The 23,684-nt window shown below is 35.4% G+C and overlaps 1 protein-coding gene across 2 annotated transcripts in view; it reads left to right on the forward strand.

The window, feature by feature from the left end:
* Positions 1–23,684, forward strand: part of ASCC3 (activating signal cointegrator 1 complex subunit 3) — a 213,930-nt gene that overhangs the window by 106,971 nt on the left and 83,275 nt on the right. For both annotated transcript variants that reach the window (XM_063311715.1, XM_063311724.1), the window contains exons 16-25: positions 8,119–8,238; positions 10,703–10,867; positions 11,583–11,669; positions 13,365–13,541; positions 14,241–14,466; positions 15,712–15,866; positions 16,767–16,865; positions 18,359–18,527; positions 22,612–22,832; positions 23,491–23,576. In XM_063311715.1, the coding sequence (XP_063167785.1) occupies positions 8,119–8,238; positions 10,703–10,867; positions 11,583–11,669; positions 13,365–13,541; positions 14,241–14,466; positions 15,712–15,866; positions 16,767–16,865; positions 18,359–18,527; positions 22,612–22,832; positions 23,491–23,576 (1,505 nt within the window). The remainder of the gene's footprint in view (positions 1–8,118; positions 8,239–10,702; positions 10,868–11,582; positions 11,670–13,364; positions 13,542–14,240; positions 14,467–15,711; positions 15,867–16,766; positions 16,866–18,358; positions 18,528–22,611; positions 22,833–23,490; positions 23,577–23,684) is intronic.

A 23,684-nucleotide genomic window follows, 5' to 3' on the forward strand; every position in this document is an offset into this window, starting at 1 on the left:
GTCTCTCTAGCCATCTGTCTCTGTCCATCCTGAGATGTCTGAATCTTCTAGAGAATGGACTCAAAATGAATACTTTGAGAAGTAGTGTTTTCCCTGTGCCATTGTACTTCGCAAAGGGACTCTTTTAATTGCTTTGCACAGCCATAATAATAATAATAAGAATATGTTCACAGTATGGTATGGAGTTGGGTAGAAATGGTGTTAGTTTAAAGAAACAGCTTGCCCTTAAATCTAAAACATTTGAGAATGAGAGTGAGTTGGGAGCCAATTTGCCATGCCAACATCACAGGTTATGTTCTCAGTGGCTTCTTGTATATGATGTAGGTGCACAAAGGTTTTAAACCCATGGTTGCCAAAGGAGTATCTTCAGAAGAACCAAACCTGATTCAATAACCTTCCACTGTGGAACAGTAGAAATTATACATTATTTTGTGAATAAAACATTATTTCGGCATATTTCTTGTACATTTTTATCATGCAAGAAGAAATTCATGTAGTTAATTTACTGCATTTAATTTCACAGTTTATGATTATGGGTGTTGCCTTACTTTGCCTTAAAAGAGAATTAGCGGAATATGCTAACTGTGTAAGAATTAGTACAGCCCTGAATACCAGTTTCTGGGAACAACTGAAGGGGAGGACTATTATATTTATATCCTGATTGTTGGATTTCTAAGTGTATATAGTTGCCCATGGTAGTAAATAGAACAATAAAGTAGATAGGGCCACTGTTACGTCCATTTTCTTTATGGGAAGCTTTGATAGAGAGATCGCTATTGAGTAAAATCCTCAAAATGTCATGAGAAGACACCTCATTCAGCATACATTCTTTACTCACCTTTTCTCTGTAGCCTCAAATATCCCCTGAAAAATCTCTCCAAACTGGAAGGTTGAGCAGGGAGACCCTACAAAATACTGGATAGTATATTTTACCAGAATGAAGACAAGAACCACTGAAATTGCACAGCGGGATTTCGCACTGCTTGCACTAAGCTCTTGATTTCATTGGTTTACTTTTTTCAATAAAGCCTAGTAAAGCACGCATTTCAACTGTTGTGTGGATCTCCCTGAGACTCACAGGAATTTTTTTTTGGAAGTGAGGAATGTAGAGACTAAGGAAAGGAAGAAGGAATGAGAAATTATCATTGTTCCTGCTGGTTTCTAGTCTATGCAATGTTGGATTTCACCAATCATTTTAATTATTCCCATTTTAATCCAGTTTAATCAGTCCCTTTTCCATACTTTCCAGGAAAATAATGTAATTTTAGAAGTAATAACAGATAACTAAACAGAAAAGAAAGACAGCTATGCTTATTTTAAACTTCCCTTTTCATTTTGAAAATAGATATGTATATGTGTTGGTTAGAATGATGCCCACAGGGAAACAATTTGGTTTCATTTCTTATTTCCTGTTTCTTTCTATTTTATAGAAGAAAAGCTATGAAAACTAATTTTTCTTTGGCCTTCCCAAAATGCCATTTTGTTTTTTGAAAAAGTTTAATTCTGGTTTAAAAGATCTAGTTCACAGTAAGCATAAAATTAATCTTCAGTGGTCAGGAACTCTGCCAGTTCTGATAACTGAGGGTCAATGCTGGAGTGTGTTAATGATTTCAAATAAACTTATGTTAATGAAAATAGCAATGCATCTCTGCTACTATTACTGAAAATGCTGAAAAGCAAAAGCATGAAGCCCTGACAGAGCCATGAAACTATCATTTTTTATGTACTCTGGAACACTGGACATGACTTTTCCTGCTGACATGATAAGCCATGAAAGATCAGTATTTGCTTGATTACAGAAAATCCATTGTAAGTCAGGCCAATTTAAGAAGTTTTTCATTTCCCTTGGTTGTAACTCAGTCATTTATCTCTTTCAGATCAGATCTTCATATAAATATTTTTTGCTTAACTAGCTTTTGCAATGATGTGAGTAAAAAAGGCTTTGGAGCCTTCCTGGAGAAGAGGTTTAGGGTTATGTTTGTATGCAACACTGCTTGACAAAGAAGAAATGAAACATATAATCAGTATTCAATTTAAAAGCAATTAAAATATGTTAACTGAATACAGTTCATATGATCATTCCATTTATCTACATTAATATTACAGTTTGGTAGGAAAACATTTGGAATGGCTCTGCATCTGAATTTCTTTGTAGGGTTCATGCAGCCCTGAGGCCTCCAGATACACATCCCTGCAAGAGATGTTCCATTCATACAATGAGATGTTTCATTCATTTCTCCTTTTCCCATTGCAGATGTTTGCACATTTGAAAAGGCTGCTCTTGGATTTTTCTTCACTGGCATTTAGCCAATCCGTTAATGGGAAGGGAGGCATTCGTTGAAATTGGGCTAATCGTATCAGAGACTTTACCACTCAGTATAATGTCTGTTAGAGTTAAGTCAGTCACTGTATTCTTATGTCACCAGCTTATGGTTAAACTTGGAATAAGCCTGTTTGTGTCTACTAGATCCTTCCCATCCCATCCTCACAGTAGCAAATGGCTGCTTCTTTGAGTTGAGGTACAACTCTGAAACTTTAAGACTGCGTGTAGGTTTCAGAAGCATTGGCTACAACCACCAGAGAGTTCCAAAAGTTATTTCTGAATTATAACTGTTATGTGGTGAAGTGTTGTGAAATAAATGACCAGTGGGTACATTAGCTAAATTAAATTTAAACTGCATTTAAATGCAGTTCAATTAAGTTCAAAATATTCCCTGGACCCACCCACTATTTTTTGGAGTATAGTCTGCAACAACAACTGTCAAAGACCAAGTCACGCCCCATTGGTTTAGTGCTTGCCTTGTCACTCAAATGCAGGATGCGCAGTGCTTTTGGCTTAGACAGTTCAGAGAACACGGTCATGGTATTACCAATAGAAAGGAAGGCAGAGGAGTCAACAAGCACATTCCATGCTTAATTCTGCTTACATAAGTGTGACATGCAAATTGACTGAGTTTACTACATTTTGTTGAGATGTGTTGTTGTATAAATAAATCTTTGGTGTATCTGGTAGACACCCAGCCAACCACAAGGCTTTATATCTTGTTTGTATGAATAAAAAAAAATGTAGTTACCCGCTTTGGAACTAGTCAGGGTATTAAATCATGACTTGAGGTTGGCATATTATTTTTCCTTCTTTCGAAGCTGTTTAACTGTAGCTTTGCGTTACTTGCTTTGAACTGAAACTCACAACTCATCTTTTGGAAGCTGCATTTTCTTTGTTGTGTGTAGAAATACCACTTGCTCTGGAGTTAAGCTGCCATCCTGGGAAACTTAGTTTAGAATGACACATGGAAGGACATTGCCTTGATTAGACACGAATGGATTATTGTGGTTCAGGCATACAAATGGTTTGGTAGGAACAGAGATGTTACCCTCCAACTAGGAATTGTCCTAGACTCTGGGCAGGGATCAGGATTGACACCTATATGCCTGAATCATCGTTTATGATAACAATAGACAAAATGGGCATCAAATGGCATAGAGACAATGGATGGAAGGGCGCAAAGAGATAGAAAGCAATAGATAGAAAAAGTGGGGTTTCAATCTGTAATATTGCATTAATTACTTGGGATAACATGAAGGATGGATCCAACTCTCCTCTGTGGCACCTAGGTCCAAAGATGATGATTTAAAAACAATAAGTGCATTGGAGATTGCTTAATTCAGACATAAAATGTTAAAACAGCTGGTATGTATGTGGTGGAGAAAAGAAATGGCCATTCAGCATTCTGAAGCAAGCAATCTGGGAAGGCTAAAAAGGCTGATAGGACACTCGAGAAAAGAATTGATGCTGTGTCAGTTTAAAAACAAATACTTTACCTTCTGTTCAACCTGATTTTTTTTTCCTCAAAAATAAAAATTTTGACTGGAACCTTTGTATATACATAGAATGTACCTCTTATCTTTGTAAAGGTTTCTTTCATTGTAGTGTTCTCTCAGTTTAGCTCATGTAAAGTTGTTATTAACTATGTACCTTTGCTGATACACATGTGTGAATAGTTCAGCACATGGGGAAAATATTTGGATAAAGGCATATTTCAGTGTTTTAGCTTTGTCATTAAAACGACAAATATATGAAATATTAGGAAGACATCATTATTTTTCTCAAGGGCACTTTTGGTAATTAACTGACTATATTCTAGATTTCTATTTTATTTTATGTTGCATAACTTCCATTGAATATTATCATTTGAAATGGCTTTGTCCCTACATTCATTGATCTCCATTGTTTGTTTGTAAATAGGATAAAAAATCACTGAGGTATAAACTAAATTAAATTAACTTTCTTCTTTGGTTTTTCTCTTAAATTAACTAAATTAAGAGAAAAACCAAAGAAGAAAAGCTCTTTGGGACAGATTTTACTAGCACCAACTGATGTACTGTATCTGTTTGAAGTTTGTGTATGGATAAACCAAACAGGAGACTGTTTTTGTGTTGGTGGGTGCATTCTCTGTTTTGATACATTTTCTTTATGTGCAAGTTATTTACCTAAATTTATTTATTTATTCATCACATTTATATAGCATATAAATAGCATATTCGGCACATTTATACATATATAAATTGAAATACGTTGCAGCCCAAGTTAAGTAACTTTGTCTTAAAGTAGGAGTAGGGAACCTCTACCTCCAGATGTTGTTGAACTAAATTCCCACTAACCCCAGTTAGCATGGCTAGTGGGAAAGGATGCTGGAAAATATGATGCAGCAATATCTGAAAAGCACCAAGTTTCTCACCTGAACCTTAGGTACTCAGCTGATTTGGTGATTAAATTGAGAATCTCAAGGAACTATGTAAAATGAACAAAAATCCATGTTATTCTGTTATTTATAAATACCTGGTGCATGAAGTCTCCTGAAGGCTGATTTTCAAGTTTGAAAAATTATGTAGCCATGGCAGTAGTTTATAGATCTGAGAAGTATGCAAGTTCCCAGCTCAAGGAACAACCTAATTAGAATCTCTGGGTATATTTTCAGTAAAGCCTTCCCCCCACCCATGTGGTTTGCAATAGTCCTGCTTGCAGTTATATGTGTTTGGAATTTTCTTAAAGGATAATACAAAATATCTTTCAAGTTGAGCTCAACACTTAGTGACTTTGTAGACATCTCCATACAGTTATTTTTTGGCAAAATTATGGGTTTGTCATTGCCTTCTTCTAAGATGTTTTTCAACTCCTTATTCTAGCCTAATTGATTTCAATTTAACTCCACTTTTTCTCACTATTGCAAAATTCTTCAAAGCTGAAGAAATCATTCATGCTGAAATGGACACCAGGTGGCAGCAAATCTTCAGAAGTAATTTTTGCTGAGCAGCTCCATTAGCATTGAGTGTTGATTGTAACAGTAGCATTGCATTCTCTAACATCTTTAAAATATTTGTTTTCTAATAGTTTTGTTGACATTAATATATCCAACATGATTCTGGTTTTTTGGCTTGCTTGGAATATTTGCATGTTGCAGGTTAATTGTGTTATACATATATTTTCTGGTTATGCAAAAATATATCTAAAATAAAGAGAAAGGGTCAAATGCACTATTTTGATTGAGTGGGGTACTTTCCTTTGTTGTTGACTTTCGCTTTAGTAAAAGTGGGGTAAGGATAAAGATAGTATATTGCAAAGAAAAAAATTGTTTTCCTTTCTAAATGATAGTTTTAACAGTTTTAATGCATGTTGATTTTACTGTACAGTATGTACTAAATCTGGATCTAAGACGTTATTCCCTGCAAGCATATTGTTATGTTACTTATAGAGATAGAGGTAGAGATATAGATCATTTCTATATCAGGTGAACATACCTGATACTCTTGCCTCCTATAGTGGTATTATGTAAAAGATGAGGTTCAAACACTTCTATTTCAACACAGAACGGGTAGGTTATGTGCATGAATCATGAGAAGAAATTTAACAAACTGTGTACTATACTAGCCAAGTTATCTTTTCTCTCTTTTTAATTAAGTTGCACTCATTTTGTATAGATGTGTGCTATGTGGCCTCATTCAGTTATCAAACTTATATTTGACTTTTCATTTCCATGATAATAAAGTGATGCAATTTGCTTCAAATAAATAAATCAATATATGAATGGTTGCTTTCTCTAATGGCAGTAGGATAATTTTCTGATATGTGATGGTCCAAACAATATATTTAACAACTTCATGTCATCCTGTAACAGCTTGAAAGGTTGTAGAACAATCTTATTTAGGTTAAGATGAAAAACTTGGGGTATCAAAATAGATGGGGATATGTAATAGGAGCTTTAAATCTTATAAAATATATAGGAAACCAGAGACAAGGTTCATGGTTGATACTAGTAAACATGGAAAGAAGACTAAGAAAGAATTAATTTGTGAGCTTTGGGAACAGGGAAGTACTATTGACATATGGCATAGTTCCACTCTACTGTGAGGTTTCATGGTGCCAGAATATTAAATTTAACTAATTTGCTGGATAAGATTTCTGAGTAAAGAGGATTGATTCATGAATTCTAAATGCACTTTTCTAGTAAATATGAGAGAAATTCAGAGAAAATAAGTTGTATTTAAATGTAAATTTCAAAGTTGAATCCATTTTTTTAAGATGTTAAAGTCTGTTTATACAACAATCCCATTGTTTGTTTACTTTTTATTTAACTCCTTTTCACCCTCTGAATCCCCATTTCTTCTTGCAGGGGAATAAAAAGCAAATTATTGAATCAAAATTGTCTTCAATTTTGGGCATGTCCTGGATATGTCCTTATAGTTTTATTGGTAACAATTTAAAACTTATCTTTTAACCTCTCTTCTTCTGGGCTTTTATTTATTTACTTACTTAACCAGTCTAGCCCTGGTCTTTCTCTTGGCCCTGATATGTTCTGTTCATCTTCCATCCAAGTAATAACCAGGCTCAACTCTACTTAGCTTTCTGCGGTCAGCTAAGGTCAGCTAGATACTATGGGAGAAGGGGGGACCCCTTACCTGCCGGAGCAGATTTAAAGAATGCAACAGGTTCTGTATAATTAGGAATGGCAATTACCCCTTTTCCTCCTTTCAGGAAATTTTGTCAGCAGTAGAGTCATTGAAGTCCATTCTTGGAATTTTTAAAATTAACTTTATATTTACTATGTGTTCTCTTATTTTATTATGATTCTACCTGAACTCATTGATCTTCCTTTCCATAATTAAATGCATTTCTAGAATTGTAGATGTTCCAGTGCTTCTTTTTTTTTTTTTTGATAAATTATGTGGCATCTATTCATTGTCAATCTATTCATTGTCACATAGATAGTTAGTGCACTATAACACAATGATTATCTCAGTGGAAGTGTATGCCTGTAGGCTTTTCTGCAGGCCCCAACTAATTCTACCCTTTGTGTGTTATTCCAGCAAGTCAGATTTCAGATTCAGTGCTATTATACTTCATTAAATATATCAGTTAGCTTGGATAGATGGCAGTTCCCTATTAAACCTTCCTTCCTTCCTTCCTTCCTTCCTTCCTTCCTTCCTTCCTTCCTTCCTTCCTTCCTTCCTTCCAAAATACTCTCAGAATGTCATTTGGTCTGTCTCAAATCAGATGTGATGTTTTATTCTGAAAGAATCCTTTTATGAATGCAACTCCCATGAAGAATAACTTGTTTTGTTTATGAAATGGATTGTTAATACGGTATCCTGTAGGCGTCCAGAGTAGTTGAGCAAACATATTCCATCACAGTAATTACAGATCTGATTTCTGAAGTGAATATAAAGCGATGCTGTGAAAAATGCTCTACTTTTGTGTATTAGAAAAATATAACCTTTCTTCAGCAGAAAACTGAAGGTGGAAGGCTTCTCAGCCAAGCAGCAAATAAGGGAAAGAAATACACACGTGTTCCCTCTACCCAATCCAATGTCACACAATTGTCCTCCCTTTCCATATTTTACTTATGCTTTACCCTTATTTCAAGAAAAATGGTGGACTAAAAGTATATATTTTGTTCTAAGAGTACATTTCAACCACTCCATTGGTAAGTTTTCAATGTTTCACTGTAGTAATCTATTGGAATATTCAGTCCTGCTCATATAAAACTTGGAACATTATAACCCTTATTCCATTTTAACTCTTTAACATGAAAACTTGTTTTTATTTTTTCCCACCTGCAGATTGCTCTTGGAACAGTGACAAATGTTGAGGAAGCAGTAAAGTGGATAAGTTACACTTACCTTTATGTACGAATGAGAGCAAACCCATTAGTATATGGCATCAGTCACAAAGCTTATCAGGTAGAAAATGTGCAGAAAACCTAACTTGCTTTCTGGTTCTGTAATCCTTTCCTGATGGGAGATTAAATATTTGCCCGTGTTGGTTTTCCTGTGATCAGCAGCTCCTATACAGTTTGAAAATATTCAGAGTACAACATGTAAAAGAGCATACTTAGTTTTCTGGGGCATCGTGATAGGTGAAGTTTTCAACAGTTTGGCTAAATATATGGAGCACCATCAAATTAGTCACATTCATATATCCTATGTGCATTTTTTGTTTATCAGTCTCTGCCAGCTTTTTAGTGTTAAATGTAAGGTTTACATTCAAATGAAATATAAATAACACCACCGTTATAGTCTGTCTTGAACCATAGAGAGAATAGGTATTCATCCATGCACAGTGTTCAAACAAAAAGGAGTAAAAGGAATGCTCAGAGTTCCTCATGGAGTCCAAAATATGTAAGGTTTAGCATGTAAGCACTGCTGAAAATACCACTCTTTCACATCATGAAGAGAGAAAGCCTCCTCATTTTAGAGTGACAAAGCTCATTGAGCAAAGTCATTGCATGCATGCCTGCTAAGCCTTCATTCATTCATTCATTCATTCATTCGAACAGAGAGTAAGAGAAAGAGAGACAGACTGACTGACGACTGACTGACTGACCATAGAAACTGACTGGCCATAGAAAAAAATATAAATTATCAGTCTCCAAGCTGAATGTCAGTTCTGCCATGAATTGATTTGATTTGGTACTCTTACGGGATATACTTCCTACCTTCCACCTCTCAGATTGTGATACTAGCCAATCTTGATTGCAAAAGAAATGAATGAATTTATTTTTGAAACATAAAAGAATGACATAATGCTAAAATTATCTTTAGTGGGGGGGGGGGTCCCTGTCTGTCTGACCTCAAGAAGTTTATTTGTAAATTGCATTGATTTCACTTGAAGTTATTTTCCTTCCTGGGATTTTTTCCTTGTTAGTTTCTTCTGCTGTTTACGGTGAGTCAGTTAAAACAGAAATTCTTAGAAGAGAATTGTAACTTCTGCTCAAGTCCTAAAAACTTTGTATTAATTTTAATTTTAAAAATAATCCTGCTAAACCTGTACTTTCTCTCCTTTTATTTTGTTAACAATATTTTAACAATAATATATTCTAAGTAGACTTATAATTCACAGACATTGAAAATAGTATTAAAATGTGTTAGCATAAAGACTGTTAGTTTATATTGTCAGATGCTTATTGCTGTTTGTTCTTGCTACCATGTACAGGCATGAAAGCCATTTCTCACAATCATATTGGAGCTTATTAAGCCAAAATGTGCATGACCCTTTACCTTTTACAGGCAGGAGCTTTATATGAGCTATGATTAAATGGAGGAAGTATCTCCATTTTTCTAACTTAGCTATGTGTTTTGAAAGAAGTGAAGATATTAAAGATGTAATTTGGAGTTGGTTTAAGATACTGGGTTGTTCTAAAGACAGTAACTATAGCTTCCTAAACTGGACAAAATGGAAAACATATGTAAAGCAAACAGGTTTATAATCACAGGTCATCTAAACTGGAGTTGAAAACGAGAGAAAAACCTTGTGCATATCTCAGCTTAAAAGCCAAAATATGACTATCCAAACCCTGCTAAAAATTCAGGAAGAATATATTCATGTATTAATTTGCCACTAAAGATAGATCAAACAGGTATTCATGTAAAATTAAAACATTGCTCCCTAGATGGATTTTATATCATATTAAATGCTCCTATTTTAGGAAAAACAACACTTAAATCTGTTCTAAGGTGATAATAAGACGTTTAGAAGCCCAAACTGTACATAGGGAAGCTAAATATAACAGCTTTTTTATTGTATCCATGAGCACTACAAAAAGAAAAGGAATATTAATTATATAATCTGAAGTTTTAGTGTTAACATTTAGCATGCAAGACACAGATTTTGCAGTAATTGCCTCTAACTGTAACCAGTAATTTCATGGAGATAGGGCTTTCCCATCTCCACCAGAAATAAATAAATAGCAAATAAAGATTCCCTACCTTGCCATTTCTCAAGGATAGATTCACTCTTAAAGAGAAAGCCTAAATGCCAGTATCTTTAGGAAGCACAGAGTTAGGACCATAAGGCACTAGACCTCAGAATCCCCTATGATTATACCCTTTCCTTTCTTAATTTACCTTGAGGATTTCATACCTCTTTTTGGACTCCAAAAGGTAGGCTATTTTAAACATTATGCCACCATAAGAGGATCAAACTAACTTAAGAAATATTTTAATTCCATTAAATATTTAATTCTAAGTATTTTCAATCAGTAGTTTATCTTAATCAACTAATTCAACAGTAAAATGCACTAAAATGTACCCACCGCTATGTGTTTTGCTGAAGCAGAGGGAAAAAAGTAAGACAAGGGGAGACATATTTACCTTCTCTCTTATGCATGCATCCATCCATAACATGCAGTATCTGATTGTATTTTAGATGGATCCAAGTTTAGAGAAGCACAGAGAACAGTTAGTGATTGAAGTTGGCCGAAAACTGGATAGAGCCCGGATGATTCGGTTTGAAGAGCGAACTGGATTTTTTTCTTCAACTGATTTAGGCAGAATTGCAAGCCACTACTATATTAAATATAATACAATTGAGGTAAAATTCTCTATAATTTGGTATATTATAAAGCGAAAGCATGGCATTATATTTAACAACATTTTTATCTTTGTTTAGGGAATAATTTGTAATCCTGTGCCTGATTACATGCTCTTAAACTGCAGTGCAGAGAAAGTAATTGCAGATCTACATTATAGTTCACATTTTATAATAAAGGAGGATTCTAAAATCACAAGAGTGATTTCATAAAAATGCAACATACAAGAAGCATTTATATTCTTAAAATGTCTAGTAGCATGTTTACCCACATACAGGGAGTACGCATGCACCTTTGAAATTGTAATGCACTTCTAAAAAGTGATGGTATTTATTTTTCTGAATTTCAGAGACATTCTGTGAATCTTATTTGACTTTTGTTTCATTTTTCAATAGACTTTAAATCCATTCATTGTTGCCCTAGTAATTGAATCAATTGTATTTTAATAAGGGTAGCTTAAATTTATTTTTAATACCACTACGTGGGCTGTTGTTCTTCTGGATTTCAGTGTCATAGCAGAGTTCAATCTGACATTTCAAATTATAGGATATGAAAACTGCATTTCTTTTCAAAGTTAAAAATAATGTATTTTTTTCTAATGAAAGTTGCTATTTACAGTTTGTTCCTTTCTATCTTAATTTAATGTCTAGTGGGTGGGAAGGACTGTATTTCTAAATATTGTTTTAAACAGCAGACTGAAGCTTCTTGGTTTTGCAGACTTTCAATGAACTGTTTGATGCTCATAAAACAGAAGGTGACATTCTTGCTATTGTATCTAAAGCCGAAGAATTTGAACAAATCAAGGTTAGCATATTTCACAATTCTTTTAAAAAACTTTTTTGTGAGTGCCCTGAATGGGCCTTCTATATTGTGTCTTGATGTGTTTTTAGTCAGAGATGCAGTTTTCTGAAAAAAACCTGAATCGAAGTATTTCTGGAAAATGTTCCTGTGCAAATATTATTTTAATGAACATGCTTATCTCAATGGTGGTCTCACTTAAATTTCTGCAGCATCTCCAGCTGCTTTTCCCTTCTCCTTTTTCTCAGGCACTGGAACCAGTCAGGTAGAACCATGAAATCCCTGCTTCTCAGTTCTTGAGAACAATTGCTTGTAAAGCAAACATATAGTTTTGAAACTACCAAACTTGCTTGAAGGTGGAAAATTTTTCCTTTTTAATGTTTTTTAATCTGAATCTCTGTTTTCAGTCAAATATAGAAACAGAGTTTATGATTTCCTGAAGTTGTTACATTTCAGCATTAACCCCATCTAGACATGCTTTATACACATGGAGGCCTGTGTATGTTGGGTACAGTAATTCAGCACTGAATTAAACCAGTTACATACAATGGATCTGTGTGTGTGTGTGTGTGTGTGTATTATGAACTATACAGAGGGATGCTCATGACATTGTAATGAATACCAGAGTCTGCATTAGAAGAGTCTCCAGAAGATAGAACTTTAAATAAAAATAAATACATAAAAACCGTAAGTCATAGTTGCATCAATTTTTTGCTTATTTTTCTGAAGGTTTGGTTGAAACTGGGATACATGGTCTGACAAATAGGCAGTGAGATTCTCCTTTATAACTGGCAAAATTGACGTGATAGGAGGATAGGATTGCTGCCTCTGATCAGGCCATTGATTGGCCTGATTGGCCATTGATTTTTTTTTTCATACCAGAGTTAACAACATGTGCCCACATACAATTTCCAATCATTCAGTTGCTAACAAAATTGAGTCCCTGTTAAGTAAGAAATATGGGGAGTGATTGAGAATCCTGAAAATGGTTCAAATTATTTATTGTGAGTTTTCTTCTTAGCTTTCATATTGCATAAATGGTCAGTGCTTGATGGAAATGGGCTTCAGGTGATTCCCATCAAGTGCAAACATGTACCTTCTTTAAATAAGTTTTAGGCTAATGATCTTTCAGGATATCAAAGAATATGTAAATTCATCTCTGTTTTGCAAGTAAGAATGAGAAATTGAAATACTATGCATTACTCAAACTGTAGATATGAATATATCTTTACTTGTATTACAACTTAATCTTGTTAACAGTGAAAGCCTTAATATCGTGAATCATAGTACTTCAGAGTTTTGAACTAAAAGCATAATATGCCCCATGCAAACGATACAATTTTAATGAATGCATTTAAAGTTAATTCAAGTTTGCCCTAATCCAGAAGGACTAGAGGTCAGATAAAAAGGGAAATCTTATCAGGTGAAGGATGGTATGGTCAAAAGATTTAATTTGTGAGGCACATTTTTATCTGTCAATGGCAATCTTAATAAAAGGTGATGCATAATGAAATATAATTGTGTAATTATTAAGACTGTTTCAATTAGGTTCCATTAAGTACAGTGCTGGGAGACTTGTTTTTCAGAAACTGTAGAATGTTTAAAAACACATTTATTGAGAGATAATTGACATTTAATTTGCATGTGGAAGATTTAACAAGTTGCACCAGCCTTTTCAAAGTCCACTAATTTGTATTTCAGGTGAGAGAAGAAGAAATAGAAGAGCTGGAAGCCTTGCTGAGCAATTTCTGTGAACTTCCTGCACCTGGTGGTGTGGAGAACAGTTACGGGAAAATAAATATCCTTCTGCAAACATATGTTAGCCGAGGAGAGATGGATAGCTTTTCCCTAATTTCAGATTCTGCTTATGTTGCACAGGTAAAAGTTATTTGTTTCTCCTATCAATGACTTACCTAAGATACACAGAAAACCAGAAGTCTGTGTGTTTAAGCCCACATTCAATTGTCAAGCAATTTAGAATTGGAAACTGGGAATAGTATTTTTGTTTTTAAAAAGTGTAGCTTTCTAATCCACAGAGGATCTTTTTCAAACTGACTTTGTGTCCCAGAGAACTCTTGTCTGCCTGTAATGAAATCCATAGGTGCTGCAGAGGATGTTCCCATAACTCAGGAAACCTGATGGTTCTGACTATTGTTACATTGGAATAAGAGTTAGTAATAGAATATACCCAACAATTCTTTCAGTGGCTACCCAGATTATTGTGTTTGTTTACAAAGATCATTTTGGAGTCTTCTTTCTGTTTCAAAGTGATGTACAAAGACAAAGACATTAATGAACAAATACAAACAAAATGATTGTATATGCTGCCAAAAAAAGAAAAGAATTATCTAGTGCCCGCTAGCATTTTAAAGTGTCATGCAGAACAAAGTCGATTCCAACTAGTGCTGGAAAATGTGAAATTACATCTTTCTATAGGAATTTTCACAATGTGAGTTCTGTAACACAGAAGGTCGCAAATGCCAGCTATCATTGTGACTTTCTGAGTCAAGACAAGGAACATCACAGTGGCAGAGGAGTAGATGTAATACAGTGTGTTATCAATGTTTCATTTGGCAGAATGCTGCACGTATTGTTCGAGCTCTTTTTGAAATATCCCTTCGTAAGCGTTGGCCTGCAATGACATACCGACTGCTAAATCTCAGCAAAGTTATCGACAAGCGACAGTGGGGTTGGGTCAGCCCTTTGCGGCAGTTCTCTGTCCTGCCGCCACCAGTCCTCTCCAAGCTGGAACAGAAGAATCTCACAATTGATAAGTTGAAGGACATGAGGAAAGATGAAATAGGTAAGATGCAAAAGGGAGATCTCAATATTTAATGCTCTGTTTCTCTTGCTGCTTCCCTGTAGAGTCAATGTCTAGGGGCTTGGAAGATGGAAAAATACTTCTCTGGCACAATGCTCCAGACCTAAATTGTAGTGAACTGACACCCATAAGCATACTACTTTATGTTTAAGGATTTAGGAATCTGTCTTAATCTGACTGTTGGGTCATCTAGTTTAGTACTATATATACTGAGCAGCTCCATCTGGAGATACCAAGGATTTCAAGCTTTGATCTTTTGCCTGCAGCCCTTTCCTTGTATGTGAACCTCAACAAAATCTAATGTTAGTTTATTTCAATGCTTTCCATTTTAATTATAAAGCTCCTTGTTCTGTCTGAGTTCAGAATAAAAGCTTTTGGCATAAAAGTACAAAGCTGTTCACGCCATTCATATCCCTCTTTTCTTTTGTAACCTATTAGGGGCCTGTAGCTGAATCCTTTGCATCTAGAATATTCCAGGCTTCAAAACTCCAGTTCAAAATCTGGCAGCTGAGATCTGCCTGAGACTTTGGATAGTTGCCAACTATAGCCAGTCCTGGAGTAGAGGGACCAGTGGTCATTGTTTCCAGTCTGACGGTTTCCTTGCCCAGGGCCAGGAGCCCACATGATGTACATCTGCTGCTCTTCTTTTTAAGTTAGAGTTCTGTTACAAAACTGTTTTCTTCTCCCAGTGACTATGAAGAAAGTGGCAATTCCATATCTCAACAGCTTTCAATATATCCTTGCCCAGGATGCTTTTTAGTCAAACTTAATTTATGAGCAATGCCCCTCAGGAAGACCCTATTTTCTGCATATGACATAATATGTCTTGGGATTCTAAAAGTTCAGTGAAAGTATCCTGCCTTCAGTAAGGTCAAATTTTACATTTAGGGAAAATACATAATGGATTTCAAGCCCAGGTCAATATTTCTAAGCAAGAAGAAGAGTGGCATTATTCTAAATTGGTAAGAGGTATTTAATCAGTGACTGATCTTTTAAAAATCATTTTCTGAGCTGTAAATACAAATTCAAGTTAAATATTACTTTGTTTATATTGAGTGTCAAGATCTGCTTGCATAGTGAGAATTCCCCTTGATCTGCTTCCCCATGTCAGATAATACTGGATACAACCTTGAAACAACAAAAGACAAGCAATAAAGTATATTTGCCTTTGCTTGTTTTAGATATTTATAAACATTATTTTGCTTCAAGTTTCATATTACTTTGCAGGTCATATGCTCCACCATGTAAATATTGGATTAAAGGTCAAACAGTGTGTCCAGCAAATTCCCTCTATCACAGTGGAAGCAACCATCCAGCCAATTACCCGTACTGTACTGAGAGTTAGGTTAAATATCACTCCAGATTTCAAGTGGAATGATCAGGTAACAATGCCTAGAATATAAAATCTGCAGGACTTGTTGATAATATAAGCTCACCTAGATGTAACTTACCGAGTCTATAATAATAGGGCTGGAAGAGTCTTTGGAGGTACTGCTGTTTCTTCTTACCTATTAAAAACCTTCAGATGTGTTCTAGATAAAATAATAGAATATGTTTCCTAAATGTACTATAACTTAGTAACTTCAGTAAGCTTGGAAACCGTGGAAATTATGGTTCCTGCATTGGCGTTCTTTGGTTATGTACTGTATATTAGTTTATTCAGGTGATCATGTAGAAGCCTCGTCCCATATCGCTACTCCACTTCTGACCTTTACACAAGGAGATTGTGGTGTACCTCGCACCTTCCCCATCTTCAGGTTCACTTATGTTCACTTAAGTTCATAAATAGGGCTATATTGTTACCAGTTACCATATGTGCATTTTAAACAGTCTTGTGAAACAATCTGAACTGAACATTTCATCATCTGCGGTCTGAATCCCATGTAGTGCAGCTTTTATAATAAGCATAGAATAAAATGAACCTATCTTGTGGAAGAGGACATGTATGCAGCAGGCAGACTCTTTGCTTCCTATATATTGCGTAAGTTCAAATGTACCTCATAGTGCAATGAGTTTGGTAAACTATCTTCCGTTTATCAGAATGATTTGTTCACAGATTTAGTGTAACATATTCCTCAGCATAGGAATATTTTATAATCAGCGTTGTTGATTGTTGATTATTTTTGTTATTTTAACCAGCCTCACATAGGTCAGGAATGTCAGACTCTCTGAGCCAGTCAGATAATTGGAGTGCCATATAAGCCTAGTGAAATAAATAAATAAAATGAGGAAAGTCTTAAGAGAACATATTTGTAACGTTTTATGTTTACTTTGCCTCATAGGTGCATGGAACCGGTGGAGAGCCCTGGTGGATTTGGGTGGAAGATCCTACCAATGATCATATTTATCATTCAGAATATTTTATTATTCAAAAAAAGCAGGTGAATCTATGCTGTATAACAGCTTAGAATACACATGTTATGGGATAGTTTCCTAAACATTAACTTATAATTCATATTTATTTTATTTATTTACAATGCTTTGAAAAAAATGGAAGAGACGACCCCACACAAACTAAAAATACAAATTATAAAAAAAAATCTACCTTCAATTTTATACTTACCAATAGTCACTGGTTTACTAATGAACATAGTAGTATAATATGATCAGTACAAAATATTATTGTAAAATATCAGAAAATCTCTGCCATACACATATTGCTGCAATATTGCCTTTTCCACACATTTCTGACAACTTTCCTTGACCTCTGGAGTAACACCACATTTCCAACACCTCAGTATGATTCTTTTAGCCACCCCACAAAGATCCCTATATCCTGATAAGCAATCTGATTCCAAAGCTTTGGTGTATAGTTCAACATTACATCACCATCTTTAACATTTAAAGATTTTCCCATAAATCTGGTTATATGCATTATTACACTGTCCTGAAAAGATGCCAGATTATCACATGACCATATCATATGAGTGAGTGAACTCTTCAATTTTTTACACCTCCAACGTAGACAATTTGATGTCCATCCTTTCAGATATCCTCACTGGTGAGTCCAATGTACCTAAATAGAGTTTTTTGATGAATCAACTTCAACATCAGATCTTTTGATACCATTTTAACATTTTAAAGGACATGAATCCATTGTTGGGGCCTTAGCTGAGATTCCAGTTCTTTAGTCCATGTTTGAAATATCCCAGAAATGTCCACTTTAAAAATATTCTTCAGCTTTTGATAGAGATATATTATAGGTTTTAATTCTGTCAAGGAATTAAAACCTAAAATATATCTCTACATCATATATCTCTATATGACATCAAGTAAGAGATCAACTTAGGTCCTTTGAAGTGGCCAAAATATCTAGTTCATACTGATCTGTTAGAACATCCCTAAGTTGAAGATACCTCCACTGTTACGAATTGGGAAGATCAAATTCAATTTGGTCAATCCTTAAGACAGTCATTACATATCAGCTGATTTAAAGTAATGACCCCAGCTTCCACCCATTTCCAATAGAACAATTTGCTACCAATTTTCAAAGTAGATTTTTTCCAAAGAGTTATGGATTTATGAGTCTCATTATCACTCAGTCTACTTTTTTCCTTACCTACATTTCATTTCCTTTTTTGTGTACATCTACAGTATATGAGCCAGTTTGGTGTAGTGGCTAGGGTACTGGGTTAGAAATTGGAAGACCATGATTTCTAGTCTCACCTTACGTACAAAGCCAGCTGGGTGACCTTGGGCCAGTCCCTCTCTCTCAGCCCTAGGAAGGAGGCAATGGCAAACCACTTCCAAAAAACTTTGCCAAGAAAATTGCAGGGACTTGTCCAGGCAGTCTCTGAGAATCAGACATGGTTGGATGGATAGAATCATTTTAATCATTTGAAGAGAAATAATTGTTTGATCTTTTCAACCTTAGGTCATTGCAAAAGAAATTCAAATGTTGGTATTTACAATCCCAATTTTTGAACCATTGCCCTCTCAATACTATATCCGGGCTGTCTCTGACCGATGGCTAGGAGCTGAGGCTGTGTGCATTATTAATTTCCAGCATCTGATTCTGCCAGAGAGACATCCACCTCATACAGGTAACGATCTAATGAGAACTGCATTCCTGCACCATTATATAGAATTTGTTTCTTAAGGGGTTTACAAGCATTATATGCAGTGTTGGAGTGTTGTTTTCTTCTGCTTGTTTGTAGTTTAAATTTTCATTGATTCTCCACAGCAGTGAGATCTGTCATGAATGAATATATGTATGTATGTACTAATTTATAAATAACTTATAAATCTGACCAATTGCCCAAGCTGACCAACTCAGTGTGGCTTATAAAAATTGTTGGACAGCATTTCTTGAACCTAGTATATTGGCTCATACCTCACAGCATTTTTCTGAAATAACTCTTAATGTAATCATTGATTTGTACCATAAATGGGAAAAGAGCTATATTTACTTTGTTTGCTTGATGATGTCTTAAAATAAATACTTAGTTTACTTCACACCATTTTCTTCATTCTCCAAGTTACTGTGGATAGGCATAGAAACAGGTGGCACTTGGCCTTTCTGCATAAAAACCAGTGGCAATGTTCACCAAAGACCTATATACCAGTATGCCTATTGTTGTGGTAACCTCTATTATCATTAAGCCTAGCTCATTTGCAATTCAGCACACTGAATGCTTTCAGAAACATTCATGTCATGTGATATATGTAGGCTTCTTTTTTAACATACATAAATTCATATGTGTATCTGCTCTGTTTGGCATTGTTGCTCTGTACCTAATCTGTCTGGCTAAACATGTGTACCCTATTTATCTAATTGACTGATCAATGAGTGCTATTCAAAAGAAACAAAAAGATATTTACACATCAGCAAATAGGGGACTTTCAGGATTTATGGTAATTGACTGCCATTCCCATCTGGTTCCTCTGAAACAATGAAGTGTACAGAGGTCCTGCTAGATCAAGAAAAAGGTCTTTTTTCCTCTCTGACAGATCCCAAGAAATCACAGCATTAGCAGGGAATGATGAAAGAGTTCTAAAGTATCTGTGAAAATATGTTAAGAATATCAAGGTTTGATGCCTCAGCGAATTTTATGGCTCTCCAGCCATACCTTACTGTGAAGCATCCTAAAAGGGGCACTGAAATCTTGAGCCAAACCAAACTTCAAAGAAAGCATGTAACAGAATCATTGCAGTTCTCTGCTAATTTAGTAAGAGTCAGGTCATATACATGCTCCAACCTCTATATTCCAGACTTCTTAAGTGTTTGTCAAAGAGACACCTCCAAACGTAATACTGGAAAATATTTTTCTTAAATTTCTAGTTACATTAGAAACTTAATACAGAGATGTAGGCACATATGGTTCTAGTTGAATTGGTGTAACATCATATGGTGACGTGTCATGTCTCTTTTGTTGCATTATGTTTACTCAGATTTGCCCTTTGAATAATTTTCCCCTTTGGCAGAAATATCAAATTGAAGTTACTGGTACTGCTACTATTACCACTACTGTATTTTATACCATCTTCTCAGGATTTTAAAGATAATTACTAACACTTTAACTTGGCCCTGCCTGAAAACTGAACCATTTGGAGCTATGTATGCTATGTGTTATTGGTTCACAGAGGCAGCTGCATTCAACACAGAGTGAAACTTCTTTGAAGGCCAGTCCCACAATAATCAAGTCTAAATGTAATCTTGATATAATTTACTACAGCGACATTTTTATTTATTTATTTATCAGATTTATGATTTGATACATGGACATTTGCTTTCTTTAAGTAGGGATACTGCTGGCAAATTGGCAAATTAATGAATGCAATGTATTTCTAGCAATCAGTGTCTCATAGGTTTCTAGAGATAGCACCAAATCCTGAAGAACACCAATCTGCATAGTTGATCCTTTACGGAATATGCAGTTCCATTATCCATTTCCTATCTCTAACTAGAACAGAAGATTACTTTACCCATAAGAGCCCTGATCAAGGCACTGTCGTCACATATAAATCTGAACAAAGAAGGAATGGTGAGCAGTTCAACACCTCTCTTAACAGTCCTGATAAGGTCACTGAAGAGTTGGTCTCCATAAATCCTGTGCACACTTCAAAAATGCTTGCATTCCCATGTACTCCAAAGCACCTCTTCCCAGTCATTTCCAAAGCATGTTCCTCCTTTTGGAATTTGGATTGGATCTTTGTCTCTTCCACAAACAAGTAGATCTTCGATTCAAAGAAGAGACATACCATCTGTTTGTTTTTCTTACATGTATATTTTGAACTTTATTACTTTGTCTGATAGATATGGCTGATTTAGTAATAAGCTTAAATGAAAGGGATGGTAAAGTGTGTCCTTGTGTCATTCCTGTGTTAAAGTAAGCTACTTACAATTTTACAGATTTTATAAATACATCTTATCTAAGAAGCTGGATCAGTTTATAAATTAAATTGACCCTGGTTCTCAAATATGATGCTGTATTGGAATATTAACTCAGCAAATTAAAAAAAAATCTAAAACTTCCAATTTTATGTTCTGTTCAATTAAACAGGATTGTTAACACTTACTGCATGCATTATCTTAAAGGAGGTAAAGTCTGTAAAAAAAAATCCCCTATTACCCCTGGAAGAATAATCAGAAAAAACTAAACAAACAAAAATCCTATGCACTGTCCAGCTTCCTCTCTTAGTGTAAAGGACTGTAGAGTTGTCACACGGAAGAAACAGGCATAGTAGGGATTCCAGAAATGCTCCTTATGAATAAAAGAGCATGCTGGAATTTGTTCTGTTTGTTTTTTCACCTGGCCCACCTTGAAGGGCTGACATCAATCTTGAAGGCCTGTCCAAGTTTCTCTCTGTCCATCTTATACCAAAGAAAATCAAGAAAGGGTTATTTTGACTTTTTCTTATACTTCCTTCTTTCTTAGGACCTTTTCTGCAAGTCCACCCCACCCACCACTCACTCTGTTAACAGCTTTTTCATTCCTTTCCTGTATCCAGGCTCAACTCTATATTCCTTTACACCTTGGGAATTCTAGCTCAAACCAGTCCTGGAGGTCTCCCCACCTTCAGTATATATCCACATGTCTCACACTTGCCTATGCATATGGGTATCTGCCTGCATACATGTGCACCATTATACTCACATTCCTCCCCCCAAAAGACAAAGGCAAAATAAAATCAAATAAATGGATTAATAGCTACTAAATAAAATGTATTGTCTATAAAAAAAGGTACCTCGTTTATATAATTTTTTATTTCCACACCTGCCTATATTATTCTCTCTTGAAACATCACAAATACACACCCACATCCCCTTCCCTGTCTCCTTCTAGTAGAAACAATCAAGAAGAAGAAGAGGAAGGAAAAGATGATGGTGTAATTGGGCAGAAGGGATAACCTTGAGGTACAGGAGAAATAGCTGTAAGGTTACAGTAACAGACACTTCCAAGTCTGAATGCACGCCCCCACCCTCCTGCTTATCTTTGTGAGAACTAGAGAGGGTCTTGTCTGAGACAATTACTCAGATTACAGTTCTGTCCCAGACTCAGTTTTCTTTTATCTGACTGGTGTCCTGGTAGCAGTTCTTCCTCGTTCCTCAAGGTTATTCCTTCTTCCCATTACAGATGGAAGTGAGCAGTGAAGAGAAGGGGTAGTAGTGGTAAGGAAAGAGAAATGTGGAGAGATGAGATGAAAGTAAAAGATAATTTAAGGAAAGGCATTACCCAGAGGGCTAAATTTACCAGATAAGCAGCCCTTCACAAGCAATGGCTAATCTGCAAAAGCAACTTAGGTAACTATTTGGGGAAGAAGTCTCAACTTCCTTTTTTTGTTTGTTTGTTTGTTTGCCTTGAAGGCAGTGTTGACTCCTGGGGACTACCTGGACAAGTTTTCTTAGCAAGATTTCGGAAGTGGTTTGCCATTGCTTGCTTCCTAGGGCTGAGAGAGAGTGACTGGCCCAAGGTCACCCAGCTGGCTTTGTGCCTAAGGCAGGACTAGAATTTACAGTCTCCAGATGTTCTAATCTGATGCCTTAACCACTACACCAAACTGGCTTTCAGGAATGAATTAAGCCAGAAAATTATATCTTCTCTTACAATAAGAATCCTTGTACAATGTTTATTGAGATTTTCATGAATACTCCCTATTAATTAATGTTTATTATTAAACTTTTAGAATTACTGGACCTCCAGCCTTTACCAGTAACAGCTTTGGGATATCCCAAATATGAAGCCCTCTACAAATTTACTCATTTCAACCCAGTTCAGACTCAGATATTCCATGCATTATACCACACAGATAGTAATGTACTACTTGGAGCTCCCACTGGTTCTGGAAAGACAGTTGCAGCAGAATTGGCCATCTTCAGAATTTTCAATAACTATCCCACCGCAAAGGTTTGCAATGCATTTTATTTCTCTGAGAAATGTTTGTTTTCTGTAATCTGGTTTTCATTAGGACTGAATTTATCTGATGAATGGACTTACCTGATGAATGGACTTATATGATGAATGGACGACAATATTACATAAGGCTTAGTTTTTATCCAAGGATGTGTGTTTAATGAAAAATGCCAAAGTGAAAAAACTGCTTAAAATGAGGGCTGGTGGGGATGCTTTCCATTAAAAAAAAATCTATATGACTGATGGGAATTTGTTGCTATTTTACAATATTTCTGTATACCACAACAACAACTTGTTCTCTGGCTAGTTCACAGATAGGTATAAACATGAAGTAGAAAGACAGGCCTAAAATCCAAACTTAGGGGAAAAAATACTACAAAAAAAATAATACAAAGAGATTAAAACTAGATGTTCTAGAGAATAAAAGGTTTACCTGGCATCAGAAAGAGCACAGTGTTTATACTCTAATTTCACTTGGATTTAATTGCTTTGAAAAATGAAATAATTTTTCAACATGAAGCACTCAATTTTAGTTTAATTAGCAGGACAGTGATGTTTTAAATACTGGCCTGAAATCTAAATAACTACTGTGGTGTTGTATTTTTGTAACTCTGTATGCACTTTAATCTGCTTCTCTTGACTTGTCTTGTAGGCAGTATATATTGCACCGCTTAAGGCACTGGTCCGGGAAAGAATTGAAGACTGGAAAATTAGAATTGAAGAAAAGCTTAGTAAAAAGTAAGCTTTTTTAAGAAATTACAATAGTAATAGAGAAGTGAAGGTTTATTTCATTGGTACCTTTTTGCTGCAACCTTGTGAGCTTTCAGCTAATGCATAAATATTGAT

This window comes from Candoia aspera, chromosome 1, assembly GCF_035149785.1.
Source record: "Candoia aspera isolate rCanAsp1 chromosome 1, rCanAsp1.hap2, whole genome shotgun sequence".
Classification (NCBI taxonomy): Eukaryota; Metazoa; Chordata; class Lepidosauria; order Squamata; family Boidae; genus Candoia; species Candoia aspera.